Below are 17,140 nucleotides of genomic sequence, written 5' to 3' on the forward strand. Positions count from 1 at the left end.
ACCCGGTTGAAGACGACGAGGAGATGTTGCTTGTAGTTGGACGAGAGATATTTAATCATATGACTGTGGATCCAATCTGACCCAGGAGCTGTGTCGGGTCAATGAGCAAGGACGCTGAGGAGCTCCCTCTCTGTAAATGGAGCATTATAGAGTTCACTGTGACATTCAGTGAACAAGAGGGCTTTCCTTTCCATCCGCCGCTTGAGGGTGCGAAATGCTGGAGGTAATTCTCTGATGCAGAGGCTCGAGCATAGTGCTCAGCAAAGTGCTCGGTAATTGTGTTTGCATTGGTAGATAACATGCTATTGATGTTAATGCCAGTAATACCTGTCGGGATCTGGTACCCACAAACACGTTTGATCTTCGTCCAGACTTGGGAAGGTGACATATGGCACCCAATAATTGAGACGTACCTCTCCCAACACGCCTGTTTGCATATTTTTATGAGCTGGCGAATGTGGGCACGGACACATTTAAAACTATTAGGTGCTCTAGGGAAGGGTGCCGTTTATGTTGCTGTAGAGCTCGCTGATGCTCTTTAATGGCCTCATCGATTTCCGGCGACCACCAAGGTACTGACTTTCGCCGGGGGCACCCTAAAGGACAAGTGATCATGTTTTCCACTGCAGAAACGATCATTCTAGTGACCTGCTCAACTACCACATCGATGGTAGCAAGTGGGGGAGATTCAACGTTGACAGCAGAGGTGAAAGCTTCCAAGTCTACCTTGTTTAAAGCCCATCTTGGTAAATTTCAGGGGGAATGGTGCTGGGAGAGAGACAGGAAGATCAGAAAGTGGGCTGTCCAGTGGACAGATGGTAGAAGTCTTGGGCTGCACAAGGATAAATCAATGGCTGAGTAAGTGCCAGTAGCTACACTGAAATTTGTGAGGGCCTCAGGATTTAAGAGGCAGAGGTCGAGCTGAGACAGGAAATTTTCAACATATCTACCTTGGCCAGTAAGCACAGTGCCACCCCACAAGGGGTTGTGGGCATTAAAATATCCCAAAAGTAGGAAATGTTTAGGGAGTTGATGAATCAGTGCAGCCAGTGCGTTCAAGGGTACAGCACCATCTGGAGGAAGATATATGTTGCAGACAGTTATTTCCTGCATCGTCCTTATCCTGACAGCCACAGCTTCAACAGGCGTTTGAAAAGGCACAGGTTCACCACATACCGAGTTCAGGGCATAGACACAAACTCCACCCAACACACTATTATAGTCGCTACAGCCCTTGTAATATCCCCTATAGCTGCGAAGGGCAGGGGCCCGCATTGCTGGCAACCGGGTTTCCTGGAGGGCAATGCAGAAAGCAGGTGTCAAGCTTATCAGTTGCCGTAGCTCAGGCAGGTGGTGGAAAAAACCAAAGCAATTCCACTGGAGGATGATGTTATCGTAAGACTGGGAAGGCATGAAGCATGCAAGGAGGCAGGTTACACCTCAGGGTCAATGCTGCCACTGATTGAGTATTTGTATCCATTCCTATTGTGGATGAGGCATCAGTGTGATCCAGGTCCTCAAGGGATATTGATATCTCCACCTCATCCGCAGGTGCAGAATTGGCAAGGAGTGGTGGTGTTGGCTCCACCGGAGGGTACATTTTCTTGGCAGAGGCCTCGTCTGAAGTTGCTTCATGCACGGAGGAAGACTGAAGCTCTTCGTCCAGCAGCTTATGGCTCCTTTAGCCACTGGCGAGTGTCTGCTGTGGCATTAGTGGAGACCTTGGAAGAGAGGGTCCCAAGGGACCCCTTCTGCACGAGATGAACCGGAGGAGGCTGTAGCTTCTCCAGCTGGGGGAATGGGAGCTATGTCCCCTGCATTTGGGGGGGGGGGGGGGACCTTGCTCCCACAGTAGGTACTTTGGGAGCAACGGAAGGAGATCTTCCCCCTACCACCAGGGGGAGGGGGTGGGCAGATGTATTCTGGAGGTCCGGAGGGCCCACTGTTCATGGTAGAGAGTGTGGTATGACTGGTACTTGTGATGGCGATGGTAATGTAGCTGCAGTGTATGTGGATGTCAACTGAACAGGGTGTAATCATTAAAATGTATGTTTAGCTTTTTGGTAACTCAAAGTGTCCAGGGTGTTTTACTCCATGATTTTCCACTCCTTTTGGAGTGCTGTGCAGTCTGGAGAGCAGGGGGAGTGCTGCCCCCTGCAGTTGATACAGGTGGGAGGAGGCGCACAGGAAGTATCTGAATGCAGTGGACGTCTGCAGTCTCAACATGTGGCACTGGAAGTCCAGTGGGAAGAAACACGCCCAAATTTCCAGCACTTAAAGTGCCGCATAGGGGGAGGGATGTACGGTTTAACTTCACAGTGGTAAACTATCACCTTGACCTTTTCAGGCAATGAATCACCCTCAAAGGCCAAGATGAAAGCACCAGTAGCAACCCTGTTGTCATTGGGTCCCCTGTAAATGCGCCAGATGAAATGTACACCCCGCCATTCTAGATTGGCATGGAGCTCGTCATCAGGCTGCAAGAGGAGGTCACAGTGGAAAATAATCCCCTGGACCATGTTGAGGCTCTTAAGGGGAGTGACGGAAACAGGAATATCACCCAGCTGGTCACAGGTGAGTAACACCCAGGATTGAGCTGGGGATGCTGTTTGAATCAAGACTGCACTGCTTCTCATCTGGACAGCGCTGTCACTTCCTCAAACTTATCCTCAAGATGTTCAACAAAAACTTGAGGCTTTATAGGTAGAAAGGAGTCCCCATCAGTTCTGCTACAGACTAAAAACTGAGGTGAATATGGCTCTCTCCGTTCTGTAGCCCTAAGTTCCTTCCATGGTGTAGCGACAGAGGGAAATGGATTAGGGTCATACCTGTCAGCATTGTATTCAGTCTTGCCCTTCTTAGAGACTGCTGGTGTCGTACAGTCACCAGCAAGAGATGACTTAGTCTGCTTCATTGCAGGTCATCCACCCTGATGCCACCCACTCGGATCAGGGGCTCTCCCCATGGGTGCCATCCAGCCACAGACAAGGCCACCTGGCATGATGGCCCAGGAAGAAAGGCATCTACTCCTTGGCATACGTGAGTAGTTTACAGCTCTGGCATCAGCAGTGCGATCCCTGTGTTGTCAGGGGCTACCACCAAATGGGTACACGATGGCCCCACCACAACAGACTGGCTACCGTGCTGGGTATTGGGCGCAGAGAAATCCAATACTGTCATGGGGGCGAAAGAGGACAGGAGACCACGGGAGAAGATGACATACCCCGGAAAGTGTCCTCACCCAAATAGTTGAATTGCAGGTGGAGATGCAAAGCCATGACAAGAGGTTCAGGAGATCGAATCTAAGGGCACTATGGGTAACTCATCCACAATGTAGGGCGCCCTTACCCATATGGCCCGAAATTTGGGAAGTCGCAGGTCAAACCATAAAATGGGACATTAACTTATAGGGCCGAAAAGTGTGAGATTCCTTTTTAGTCACTTCTTACGACAGGCAGGGATACGTCGGGCCTATTCTAACCCCCAGACCCACAGGACAGAGGGGGAGGGGGAGTCTAATTGAGAGGCTGTTAATCTACCTACATAAGCACATAGCTGTGCTGTCCATCTAAGTCTTACTGTATATTTCAAAACTATACAGAATGTAGACAGCATCTAGCTTCAATCATAATTTAGTCTCAGTTGCAGGTCAACTGAATGTATTTCATGTATGACAGTATTCGCTCTTCATCTTCGTTCTTAACTCAGTCATGGGTAAACTAAGTGGACCAAAGTGTAATCATTGTTTGCTATATTAAGAAACTTGTTGTATCAAACCAATTTGTTCTCTTGAAGCACCTTCCGAATCTCCTAAGTTTCTGAGTCAGTTCTTATCATCTCAAAATTCCAGCATCAGCCTTCTGCATTTTAATTTCTGCTAGATGACCCTGACTATTTGTGATTTCTTAAAACCATTCACAGGACACAATCAGACAATCAGAGTTAAGTGTCATGCTGTTTGGGTAAGGGTATTTCAGTGACGAATCAGTACACAAAACAAGCAGTCATATAAAGAGACAAACTCTCCCATTTCCACTGTTGTCACTGGATACACTGTATCTCTCTGTTGCTATGTCAAGGAAAGCTAAAAAAATGGTCACCATGCTGACAGTCCATGGTACTCCAGACATCATCGCTGTGTCCATGTGGATACTTGCCTTGTTGCAAACAAGCCCATTTACTGACTCAAGGTATGTGACATGGCTGAACACTCCTGCACAGCTGAGCGAATAACATGTCTGTCCTCTTGGGTGCTAGTTGTGTGGGGCTACTGAGCTACAGCATAAACCCATCCATAGCTTTCGTATTCCCTCAATAATTGTGACATGCTGACCAAAATGAGCAGCAATATCACGGAACTATAAACTGCAGCTCTTGATAGACCAGAATTCTACCGCTGTCAAATTCCACATGTGCTGGTGGCCTTTTCCCTCCCTTACATGAGGCGTAATAGGACCCTCTAACAACCAACCAAGAAATGAGTGTGTAATCTTTCTTTATACACAGAATGTAGATGGCACTACTACTACCTACTTTACGCTGTTGCACTGAAATGCTAATAATTCACATATCCAGACACACAGTACATTTCATTCCAATTTTACATTTGTTGCCTGTTGCCTTCATAGTATTGCTATTTTAATGGCCAGATATGTAGAATGGAATCACTCTGTATACACCTTGCACCATGAAAAGTTGGTAACTTTAGCAAAATGTATGACACTCATCTTTGCACAGAAACTGATAATAGGCCTAGTCCTAAATGCTCTTCTGGCTAACCTGATTTCCTTCAAGTGCATGTTTAATACCTTTGAGTATGATGATCCAGTAGAGCCATAAAACATGCATCCATCCACCCAGGCTCACTCTCTGGAGCAGACTAGTTTGGTCCATTCCCATGCTATTTGTTTCACTTTCTGTTTATTTAGAAATACTAAGCACTTTAAGGCACTGTACTTTAAGGTCCCAATAGGCGGGTATATAACTGAGAAAAAAGAAAAAGCTCAGAGACTCAATAATTTTTTTATAATTTAAGTTTTCCTAATTTTCAATTGAAGCAATTTTTTAAATAAAGCCCAGATCAAAATAACATTAAAAAATTCTGACATCCAGCAACAGTTCTCTTGTCCAAACCAACCTGATATGGCATCACCAACTTTGCATCCAAAATGAACACTGTGAGAATAAAGCCTATACACAAAATGGAATGACGTAGCCAGAAGGAAGTGCCATTCATTGAGTTATATGAAGATATGATGCCTCCAAGTAGTATCACATGCCTTCTCAAGATTGAAATATATATTTATCAGGTGCTTCCTGCCAAGCTGAGCCTCTCATACAGCTGCCCCCATAGCATCAGATTTTTAGTGAACCGCCACATCTGTGACTGTGGTATTGTCTGGCAGGCAATAGCATTTCAAAATTTACTCCACAGTATCTTCTTTGTAGCTAGTAAGGACAATACTATAACTATACAGACAGGTATATTCATTCCAAGGTTTTAGTATGGGTACTGAAGTGGAATCTCTCCATGAATCAGATGACTATTTCATAGATCAAATTTAAAAGAGTAATGGTCTGGAGTTGTTCTTCCGTGTTCCAGAGTTGTAAGTTGCCACAGTGTTCAGCAGTAGCTCTCATTATCAAATAATGATGTGTCTTCAGTCATAGGTGATACAGAAGCCAGTTACCATATGTAGAGAGAGCAGTTACATGCAGTATTATTGGTAGAAATGAAGTCCCAAGTACACCTTGTCAGAAATCAAAGATAAGGGAAATTAGAACTCGTACTGAGGCATTCAGACAGTCGTTTTTCCCTCACGCAATCCATGAGTGGAACAGAGGGGGGAAATATGACTTTGGTGCAAATTGTGCCCTCCGCCACACACCGCTTGGTGGCTAGTGAAGTATATATGTAGATGTAGATCTACACCAGAATTTTGACACACAACACAAGCCAGACTTACGTATTGTCCAACTAACTGTCATCACCTGATTCCTTTTCAGGTTCCCTCCATAGTATACTTACATAGTTACCTGTTTGATTACTGAAGTGAGCTAATGTGTGTCAGCACTTTTATTTCCTCCTCATGTGTATGGGGACATTGATAGGATAAGTCTTGCTGCAGTTATTAAGAAGAGCCTGTGTATACATATCATATCAGTTGCTGGAATGTTTCTTATAGCAATAAAAGTAAATAATATTGTGAACAAGAAGAGCTATGAGCAAAAAAGAGATCAATGATAAACTACAATGACTGAAGAGCATGTCCTGCTCTCTGTTTAGAAGACACGTATCCTTTCTGGCAGTGTGAGGCTCTCGACAAGATGATTGCCAAGGCAGGTAACTGTAGAACTCACAAGTCAAGAAATGGATGGAGGACTTTTGCAATAAGATGGGTGAGATCTGTTGTACGACTCTGTATGAGGGCAAGCAGACAGAGCATATTGTTAGCTCGTTAGGTAGACATGCAATTAAAACTGCCTGAAAGTTGGAAGAGGCCAGACAGATCAAGAGTGTTACCCAACACTACTAAGTTTGTCGCTCCATCTTTTTCTCTTTGCTCGGGTCAACGGAAGCATCCAATTGTACTTGTCTGCTTTGACTCGCACTGTAGTGATGTGTGACGTCACTACGGAGTGGTGTTTTTGAATTGGTTATGTTTGTGGCATTGGGTTCATTTGAGTTTTGGTAGTCATCGTACTAACATGGTTTTGAGTTTAGGTAGTTGGTGTGGTAACATGGGTTGTGGAAGTGTTTTCAGTGAGTTACTACGGTCTTTTTTTATGTGTTTAGAATTTATGTTAGCTCTGATTAGTTTGGTGTGCAGAAAGAAGTTTAATTTTCTTATTGCGTTTTAATTAGATATGGATATGACTGAAGTTCATGCATATCTCTCTCTCTCTCTCTCGGAGGGAGGGGAGGACAGGGGGGCGCGCGCGTCACACACACACACACACACACACACACACACACAGTGGCCAACTTAGGTGGTATTGTCGGAGGCTTTTATTGGTAAGTAATTTTTGTTTTGGTTTTATTCTATAGTAATTGTGATGTTTTGTCTGTTGTATATTTATGGTATGTTGTTCGTGTTTTAATTCCAGTAGTGAATATGGGGTGTTTGGGTTTCTGAGTTGGTGGGGGTTTTGATTCCACTTTTTGGAGTTGTAGGTGTTGGTGTTTTGGTATTGATAGTTGCAGTTGAGTTATATAGGTCAAGAGAAATGTCCGATTCTTGTGGTTTTGCTGGTGTAGCAGAAATGTTGTAATTAAAAATAGTTTTTTAAATTATTTGTTTTAGGATGGTGCAGTGTTGTTTAGTAGTTGTATATTGACTCTGCCCCCATCCGAAACCCCCAGTTTCCCATGGTTGTCCCGTTAGTTCTTTTTTTCTTTTTGCACGAGACTTTGTTGTGTCATTTTTATTTTTGTTTGCATTTATTGGTGTGTGTATGTAGTGACATTGCCATCATATTGTTTATGCTGGAACTAGCCATTTCCGCCATATTGTTGACATTATTGGTAAAAGCAGACGGGTGGAATTCGACACTTCTGTAATGCCCTCTGCTGAATGAGGCAGACCTTTTTATGGAAGCTATAAACCCATAGCATGGGAATCTTCAAAAATAACTTATTGTAAATACAAGTACATAGTTTTACACTATAATTAATTTATTTTTTTAGATTCCATTCTGTGCTTGTTTGGCAAGGGTGATGACTTTGTCATAGCTGACACAGTGTTTGATTTGTCAATGTCTACATGTGAAAATATCTTGATATACTCATGCCTATGAAGAAGACTAGAGATTTTAGTGCAAGCCATATGGAAGAATACTTTTAGTGAATGCATACCTACCAGCTCAAGTTTGATGAATTCCTTACTTCCAAATATGGTATTTGCTTCACGACTCTTTACTTCAAAATAGATTGTGATTACCTAAACATTACACACAAGTCTCTGGCAAAGAACATGGCATTACTGTTTGGTTGTGTATCATGGCCATAGTCCCCAGATGTTTGCTGCCAGTAGCAGGACAAAGGGGTGTGATCACAGCACTGACTCTTGAGGCAATGTGTTCCATTAGGGATGTAGTACCTGATCTTCAGATGAATAAAACTCACATAAACTGTAATAACTTAGGAAAACAAACGAACTCCCACAAAAGTAGAAGAACAGTTTTATAGAGGCTGTAGCTCTCTGACAGGTAAGTCATACTGCACTTTGAACCTGGACAAGGGAGCCCACACATGGGTCAGAGGGGGAAGGGAGGGGGTATGGAGTACTTTTAATATTTTGGAAGATGAATGGTGAGTTGCAAGAAGCCTTAAAAAAAAGTTCCAGCTCTGACCGTGTTAAAAACCTACATAATACTGACTTAAATCTTTTTATGAATGCAAAACACCTAACTTCTGTATACGTTTTCCTTTCTATAAGAGTTAGAGAAGCAGTGCAGCCCCCCCTCACACACACACACACACACACACACACACACACACACACACACACACACACACACACACACAAAGCCACTTTTAGGTACATCAGTTCTAAACAGAAAACATAAAATATCATGAGTGTCTGTAACTCATCTCCAAGTATATAACTGTTCAAGAGCAACTTCTTGTTGCCAACACAGTTTACAGTCGCACATAGCTACATATATTTCAAGTACTTAGTCAATGAGATTTCGCTTCTTCAGTTTTCCTAACTTAGGGAGTTAAACTACAGTTTAATATGTGTTATGCTGAAATATAGCCATAGCTAATAACATGTGCTTAACCCCATTACTGGATTAAGCATGGAGGAAGGATTCCATAATTGATGTGTTCACAATTGATACATAAGAAGCACTGGAGCAGGGGTTTATTAAAATTTTTTGCAGGGCAAGTCAAACATGATTATTTAATTCAAGTTCAGTAAGTAACGTCCAATTATGTGAGAAATTTAAGTGAGCAGCCGCTTTTACTATCACTGTACTGTTTTTACAAAATATTTATGGGGGGTGGCCTGTTTCGATAGCAACACAATCATATCACAGTCTATTTCTCTTCATTCATCAATTTGGAGCTACTCATATTTCTACAAAATTGATGGCATTTAACAATCATTACTCCAACTTTTAGATTTACAAAATATGATCAGAAGCCTGTATAATTTTTGTACCTGTGACTCCTCATTACCAGTATCCACAACTAGATACATGTAACTGCTGAATCATTTAGGACTTAAACATGCAACTTTAATACTGGGGCTAGATGAGGAATTTTTGAAGCCATGTGAACTGCAATTTTATTTCTCATAAACTGGTTTACTGACAGCAAATGTGTTACACCAGATAATATTTAGTGTGAACTACCAGATCACTACGAAAGATTATTGAAAATTTGAGGCAGCATCTTACATTTTGCATGATTATGTGAATAAATTAGTTCGCTCCCAAATATTTGAAAACAGCTTCTTGCAAGCAAACCAAAAAAATTATATTCACATGAAGCATGTTCCATTATTCCTATTAGAAGAAGTGTGTACTGGCTGTCAACTTTTCTTTGCAGTAATTATATACACATATTGAACGCAGACTCAACTACAGTGGTATTTCGCTTAAAATCAAGACAAACTTTCCGGTTTCAGTTTCATCCTCCATACAAATACACAAGTATTTGTCAAAGGCAATTACCAGTGCTGTGCAACTGGTGTCATGTTTAAATTTTCGGCAACACCTTGTGAAACACGACAGACTGAAAGTGGTAGAAAGTTCATACTTTTCAAGTTTTGTTGAACATACATACTTGTACGTAGATGAAAACTGAGCTGAAAAGGCACCCCAGAAGTTCGAACGGAATAAAATACATTTATAAACATACTGGAGAAAAATCAACTACATATTAGCATTACTTTTATATACAATATAATGGAATTTACTGCCAAAAATAATTACCTGATATTTAAAGAAAGCTTATACTATTCAAACACAATTTGCATAGAAGTCTTTAAGTCGGTATTTCTCAGGTATTGAATTTGTCAGTTGTGTCACTATTCTTGCTGGGGTGCAATATGTGAAGCCGCAAAAAAACAAAAACAAAAAAAAAACAAAAAAAAAAAAAATCAACAACAACAACAATTCAAACGAGTAACGTGATTTGTTTTCAAAATCTGACTGCAGTAACAGTAAATTTGAAAGCTACAAGAAATAATACTGTAGTCATTCCTGACACTGACAGCTGGTGAAGTCTACAAGACGACATACCGGTACCCAATAATTAGAAAAACAGTATCCGTGTACTTGAATAACAGTACTGGCCTATATCAAACGTAAAACACAAAGTCCGAACAGGCTTACCTGACTACTAGAAAGCTGTCTACTTAGTATGAAGAACGCTCGTGTGCCTAACATGTTGACTACTTGCTACTGCTACTGCACACTAAACGGCCTTGGTTCCCGCAACTAAACATCGGGCAAAACACGAAGTCGTGTTTCCAAGTCGATAAGCAATGTTCTGGCAAAACGGCAGACTTAGACTGAAAGAGCAAATTACATTACGTCAAGATTATACAAGGAGACTGGTTTATTACATCAATCTTCATTGGGGAAACGGGATAAGACTCCAACAACAGCACAATCATGATTACATAACACGTTTCATGTTTGTAAATCACTTAACAGCATTGTAAACAAAAAATCGATAATCGATATTCCTGTTATATTGCTTGCGACATGATTGTACGCTTTCGACTGAAAAATTCCGAAGCAAAATTACTGAAAATAAGTTGCGACGCCGGCAATACCTCCACAGTTACAAGTTCATATATTTTGGATTTCTTGTTCAGTGACAGAGATTCTTTACTTTCTAAAAGATTGGGTGTAAAAAACTGCGATGATATGCTGTAGTATAAGTTCCGTAATATTTCCAATACTGTTTCAAGGGAGATTTATAAAAGGAAAACGCATTTGAAGGCTCCTGTCCAGTATGTTCGGCTACTCAATTAAGGTCGGGTGGCATGTTGATGCACTTAGTCTAATGTAGTATCGCGATTTATCCAATATAGGCGAAAGGAAACCCATACTCCCAAAAGATTATAGTACCTACCCCTAATACATGGCTTATAAATCCTACTATCTCCCATGCTCCACAAATTCTAATAATTATTCAGCTGTCGTGTCTCTAAGTTAGTAACAGCATTATTAATTACACAGCCGCAGAAATTATAATACCACTAACATATATATCAAGGCAGCTGAATGTCTTCTCAATTTCTCTATTGTTTTATTAATCCAGTCCTGAAACTTTGGACTGATGTTGTATATGCATTTTACCTTAAGGCACAATTATGAAATTAGAAGTAGTAATGATTATTTATTTATTTATCATACGGCATGATTACAAATCACATTAATGAACATAAACTTCAGTTGGAATAATTTTCATGCAGAAGTACATAGCAAGGTATTGTATCATAAAAATATGCCAATAGACATAAAACACTCTTCAGTGCACATCCTACAGAGATAAATACTACAAAACATGAAGCACCTTTAGGAACAGTTGAAAAAATTAAGATATATGGGAATCCAGAAATCTGTTTATAGTGAGTTTGGCAAAGAGCAACCATAATTATATGAATTAAATTATATGTGAATAGAGTAGTGTTAGTACTTCAGTATAAATATAGGACTGTAATTAATGAGATCTTAATAACAACTATAATTTCATGTGCCTCAATGGCCTAGTGCAGATACTTCAATTAGATGCCAATCTGGAGTCTTGTGTGTTCCTAATCTACCCTAGTAATGTAACTAGGAAAAGTTGACCTACAGTGTAATGTGGAGGCTGAAGAACTTGTTGTTTCTGGTGACTCCTCACAGTGTTGATAGGTGAAGCCTAGGTTAAAATGCTGACTGAAAAATCGATGATCTCAGTGTCATTTTATCCCACGATTTCTTGGTTTTCAGGCATGCACTTTACCTGTGGAGAACACAATATTTTTATTCTTAATGTTAAGACAAAAATTTATTTCCATAAATGTAGTCCAATTCCTTGTGTATATCTTGTTCATTTCATTGCAGAAAATGACAAAAGGATGAATAATCATTGCTATTAATACAAACACTGAAACCTACGTACTGAAATGTCTTCTCAATAACATATATAAAGATATACATATACATATTATGAAAGGAAGAAACTCATATGTGCAACGCCTATTTAAACAAAGGATTTGACTCTGTCTCACATGATACAGTCAACCCTCGATATAACGAAATTCATGGGACCATGAAAATTAAATTGTTGTAGCAGGATTATTGTTATAATGAGGTTGTTAACATGACTCAGAGCAAGGAGCCATGTTTTCGTGGGTGAGAAGCACATTACTGTAGTACTTTTGTGATGGAAAATAATATTAAAAGGCAAATAATGAAATGCATTTTATTCGCTTCATTTATTAATACTGTACCTGTAGAGTATCTTACTTTTATGTACAGAAAAATTACTTATTTTCCTTTATTTCTTTTTTCTTAAAGGTTCTTTTGTGAATATTGTCTTTATCTCCTGTAATGCAATCAATTGCTGCACTGAAACACGGGACTGAAGATGCTACTTGCTGAATGGATTCCAACTGACCTATGAGCTGCATCAGAGGAGGCGGATTCGCACTTGGCACATCACTGTCATCGTCAGAATCTTAAACAGGCGAATTACTCTTTAACACCTCGATGATAGATTCGTCGGTATATGCTTCAAACACCAACGCATCATCATCCACTGACAAATATTCAACAACTGAAGCATCTATGGTTTTACCAGTAACTGCTAAATAAATCTCCAGATCACTTGGAATATCACACTGCGTTATTTCATCCACCACAACATTCTCACCAACATCTTCACTTTCGGAAATTCTTGTAGTTTTCCAGCAGTTCACAATCACATTCGGCTGTATACTGTTCCAGGAACCAGTAGTCATGTCACAAGCCAGCTTCACATTGAAACTATAGGGATTCCTCACCTTTCTCTCAATGTTTGTGATCACGTGTTGAACTAAACGTGAACGGTATTTCGTCTTAAAGTTCGTAATTATCCCCATATCTAATGGCTGAAGAATCGAAGTACAGTTCAGGGGGAAGTAAAATAGTTCAATGTTCTTCAGCGCTGGCATGTTGTTATGCACACTACAATTATCCACCAGCAATGCAATTCTCTTATTCTTCATTTTCATCTCTTTATCAAGCGAAAGCAACCACTCACTAAAAAGAGTGGACGTCATCCATGCTTTTCCATTTAACTTTTAATTGACTGCCATAAAAGAAATAACATTTTCAATACGACTGTAGCAAAACATTGCAGCTGAAACTATACTGTACCGAATTAACTTATAAATTAAAGGAAGGTAAAATAAAATGTATGTACTCTCAGTGGCAGAAGGAAGCAGTTAGATGTAGGTTAGGTCTAGCACCAAGCCACAGCGGCAAACATTACTTTAAATAACTTAAAATAATGACACTGCTTAGTATGTATGAGAGGCATTCAATAGCTAATGCAACAAATTTCGTTTATGAAAGCAATTTGGTTTTATTTAGGATTCCAATGCACTATATTATTCCCCACTCCGATGGCTATAAAATCCTATTTTTAAATGTAATTCTCACTCAATGCAATTGCCTTAAGCCACTTTACAGGGAGTGGGGGAGGGCCTGTATATCTGCACGGTAACAGTCTACTGGTCGATGTCAGAGTCAACGTCTTACTGCATTAATAACCTACCAAAAATGGTTCAAATGGCTCTGAGCACTATGGGACTCAACATCTTAGGTCATAAGTCCCCTAGAACTTAGAACTACTTAAACCTAACTAACCTAAGGACATCACACACACCCATGCCCGAGGCAGGATTCGAACCTGCGACCGTAGCAGTCGCGCGGTTCCGGACTGCGCGCCTAGAACCGCGAGACCACCGCGGCCGGCTAATAATCTACCCATCATCCACATTCTGCTATTGACTGTAATCCATCGATCAACTCGAATGAGTGTCCATATGTTCCAAAACTGCACGAGTCAAAAGTGTGCAGGTGGCTGGCAAGCCAGGGATCAGACAGGTTTGCGCGGCTTTGTTGCAATGATAATAGATGCCTCGTGCAAGGACTCACCATGCTTTTGTTCACTGCCAAGTCTCCATAGACATTCTGCAAGTGCCTATAAATATCTGCAATTCTCTGGTTTTCTGCAAAAAGAAACTCAGTGACAGCTCCCTCCTTGGAAATCACCTCTGTTACAGATGCCTTTTTGAGGTTACTTATAGCGCCACATCCCTCAACAAATTCCACATTATTTAAACCAAAATGTGTTGCATTAGTTATTGAATGCATCTCGTAAATTTATTATTTTTTAAATATATACTAAAGAAAACAAAGAATTTTAACTTACGAGACGAAGTGCATGTCCATAATACTATAAATATTAGTAACCTAGGTATACCATAGTCAAGGCTGACATTAAAACCCAAGAGCCAGAAGTACATAAGTTTAATATTCTGCAGAGACAGTGAACAATCAACCTCTGAATAACTTTAATTGTATCATAGAAATGTTGTTCAAATGTACACTATACTATTCAGTTGATGAGTTTCTTAACAGTGACGCACAAGAAACAATCAATAATTAGCTGACAGCTATATTATGAACTAAGCCTATATGTCTGTGATAGAATCATATCAGCATAGATTATTTACATTGCTGTGTACATGCATACCTAAATTAAAACATAATTACGTATGATACAATTGTATATGTGATTAACATAATGTATTTTTTGTTATTATTGTTGGTTTATCACTGTTTGGTAATAATATATGGTTACTGCATTGTCATTATTATTTTAGAATACACATCTATTTCTTTGATACCACTGATGAAGCAAACTGTATGGAAAACATACTGAAAGGCATGTAAAGATTCTATGCTATTCAATATACACTCTTGTTGATACTGCTTCAAAATTAAACTTATGAATACTACAAAGCACTCTAAGGTATTGATCCAACTGTACATTTTTGTACCATATATTAAAAGTGCTTCCTGTTACATCCTAGGTAGAACATTGTCATTCTGTAATTACTTGAATCTAATGAATTCTACATGAGGTTTATAAATACTGCTGGAGTCATTAGCTAACTGAGATAACTGATGTACCATTTAAGGCCGATTCACAGTTGGCAGATTGGAACGTCATGTTAAAATATTCCACAAGACATTTCAGTTGGCCACTTTCACACACTCCGTCAACAGCATGGAATGGTATGGAATGTAATAGGATGTCTCCATCAAGGTTTCTTATGAAGAAAGTGTTGATGTTGACATTGGTTTTGAAAGAGGCTCAGGGGGTGGTGGCAGGACGATGTCAGCTGCTAACATTAGAAGTTAACCTACTTCCCCTGTTCCCACTCAAGTTACAGTAGTGCGTTTCGTGTTGGTGTCTTCTTAGTATTTATTTCAAAATTTTGCTTTGGTTTCCTGATGACTTGCAAATGTTCCTTGATAGCTTGAATATTTTTTCCGTTTGGTGTTGTTTGATAAGAGAGGCCTGATATCACAAAGTGAAGAATGATTAAGATTTTACAACTGCTGAACAAAGCAGACACTTAGGCTATGTATAAGCAAAAACACAATTTGATGAAGCAATTTTCAAATAACTAACCTTTTATTAAGCGAAGAAGTCAGTTCTACTGAAGGACAAAAATACAGTTGTATGTGATATTATTCGTTACATATGAAAAAAAAACGTAATAGACAAGGTAAACAGGATCTATGAATCCCCTTAAAATATTGTTTGATATATTTGTATGCATATATATTAGCTAGCAAATAAAAATCTATTTTTTTGAAATTTTCTTTCTCTTCTCAGCATTTTACCATACACAGTTGATCAATGACATCTGTTTTGAAGTTTGCTTTGGCCAATAATAAACTTTATCGTTGTTACTTCCTTAATTCCAATACTACAGAAAAACCTGCCCATAATGGTAAGGCATGGGACTTAAAAAATTTCCGAATTACACAAAACTCATTAGGCTACATAAAATTTTACAGGTACAATACACAAACGTATAAATTTGTAATTATGCAATTATTTACGTACCGTCACTCCTGCACAACAGATGTTCATTTACTATAAATTGTACAACAGGACACTACACTTTACAGAAATTGATAAATAACACGGCATTTCTGTGTTGTTTCTCTAACTTTAAACTCGTTTATTGTTGTGATTCTTGAGTTTCTCCCGGCGTATTTGATAATCAAAATATCCACGGGTGTACTGCCGGTCTACAGTGTCCAACGGGCACAATATTTCGGCGATCATACATGTCGCCATCATCAGGTGAACTGACGGACTGAGCTCCTGTGAACGTGCCGGCACGGAGATCAGCCTGCTAAATGACGATTCCTACCGGAAGATCAGCGTTGACCCTACAAAGAAGGTGGACAACAAGACGAGGTCGCTTCTCAAGGACGCAGATTTACCGGAGGGTGACGCTAAGAAATTGTTACCACAAGGTCCGGTACCGCCTAGACTATATGGACTCCCGAAGGTTCACAAAGAGGGGGTACCATTACGCCCCATTGTTAGCAACATCAGGGCACCTACATATTTGTTGGCCAAATACCTGACGGGAATATTAAGTCCTTATGTGGGTAAATGCCCTCATCACATCCGTAATTCCGTGGATTTTGTTAAACGCCTGGATAGCTTCACGTTGGGTGAGTCAGATATCATGGTGAGTTTTGACGTCGTTTCCTTGTTCACGAGGGTACCCCTGCGAGAGTCACTAGAATTGATTAGTCAGAAGTTTGACGAGAAGACCACTGAACTTTTTAGGCATGTCTCGACTTCCACGTATTTTCTTTTTAATGGAGAATACTACGAACAAACGGAGGGAGTCGCCATGGGTAGCCCATTTTCACCGGTGGTAGAGAATTTGTACATGGAGAACTTCGAGGAGGAAGCCCTGTCGTCATCCGAATGGAAACCTACTTGCTTTTTCCGTTACGTGGACGACACGTTCGTCATCTGGCCACATGGTATGGATAAACTCCTTGACTTCCTTACACATCTAAACTCCATACATCCCAACATCAAATT

At 40.1% G+C, this 17,140-nt stretch overlaps 1 protein-coding gene across 2 annotated transcripts in view; it reads right to left on the minus strand.

The window, feature by feature from the left end:
- Positions 1-10,561, minus strand: part of LOC126248367 (cytosolic 10-formyltetrahydrofolate dehydrogenase) — a 166,717-nt gene extending 156,156 nt beyond the window's left edge. Inside the window, exon 1 of one of the 2 annotated variants that reach the window (XM_049949295.1) lies at positions 10,345-10,557. In XM_049949295.1, the coding sequence (XP_049805252.1) occupies positions 10,345-10,398 (54 nt within the window). In that variant the 5' untranslated portion in view covers positions 10,399-10,557. Of the gene's footprint in view, positions 1-10,344 lie in introns of both variants that reach the window. The other variant, XM_049949296.1, reaches the window with a different exon arrangement.
- Positions 10,562-17,140: the final 6,579 nt, after the last annotated feature.

The sequence above is a fragment of the Schistocerca nitens genome, chromosome 3 (genome assembly GCF_023898315.1).
Source record: "Schistocerca nitens isolate TAMUIC-IGC-003100 chromosome 3, iqSchNite1.1, whole genome shotgun sequence".
Lineage (NCBI taxonomy): Eukaryota > Metazoa > Arthropoda > Insecta > Orthoptera > Acrididae > Schistocerca > Schistocerca nitens.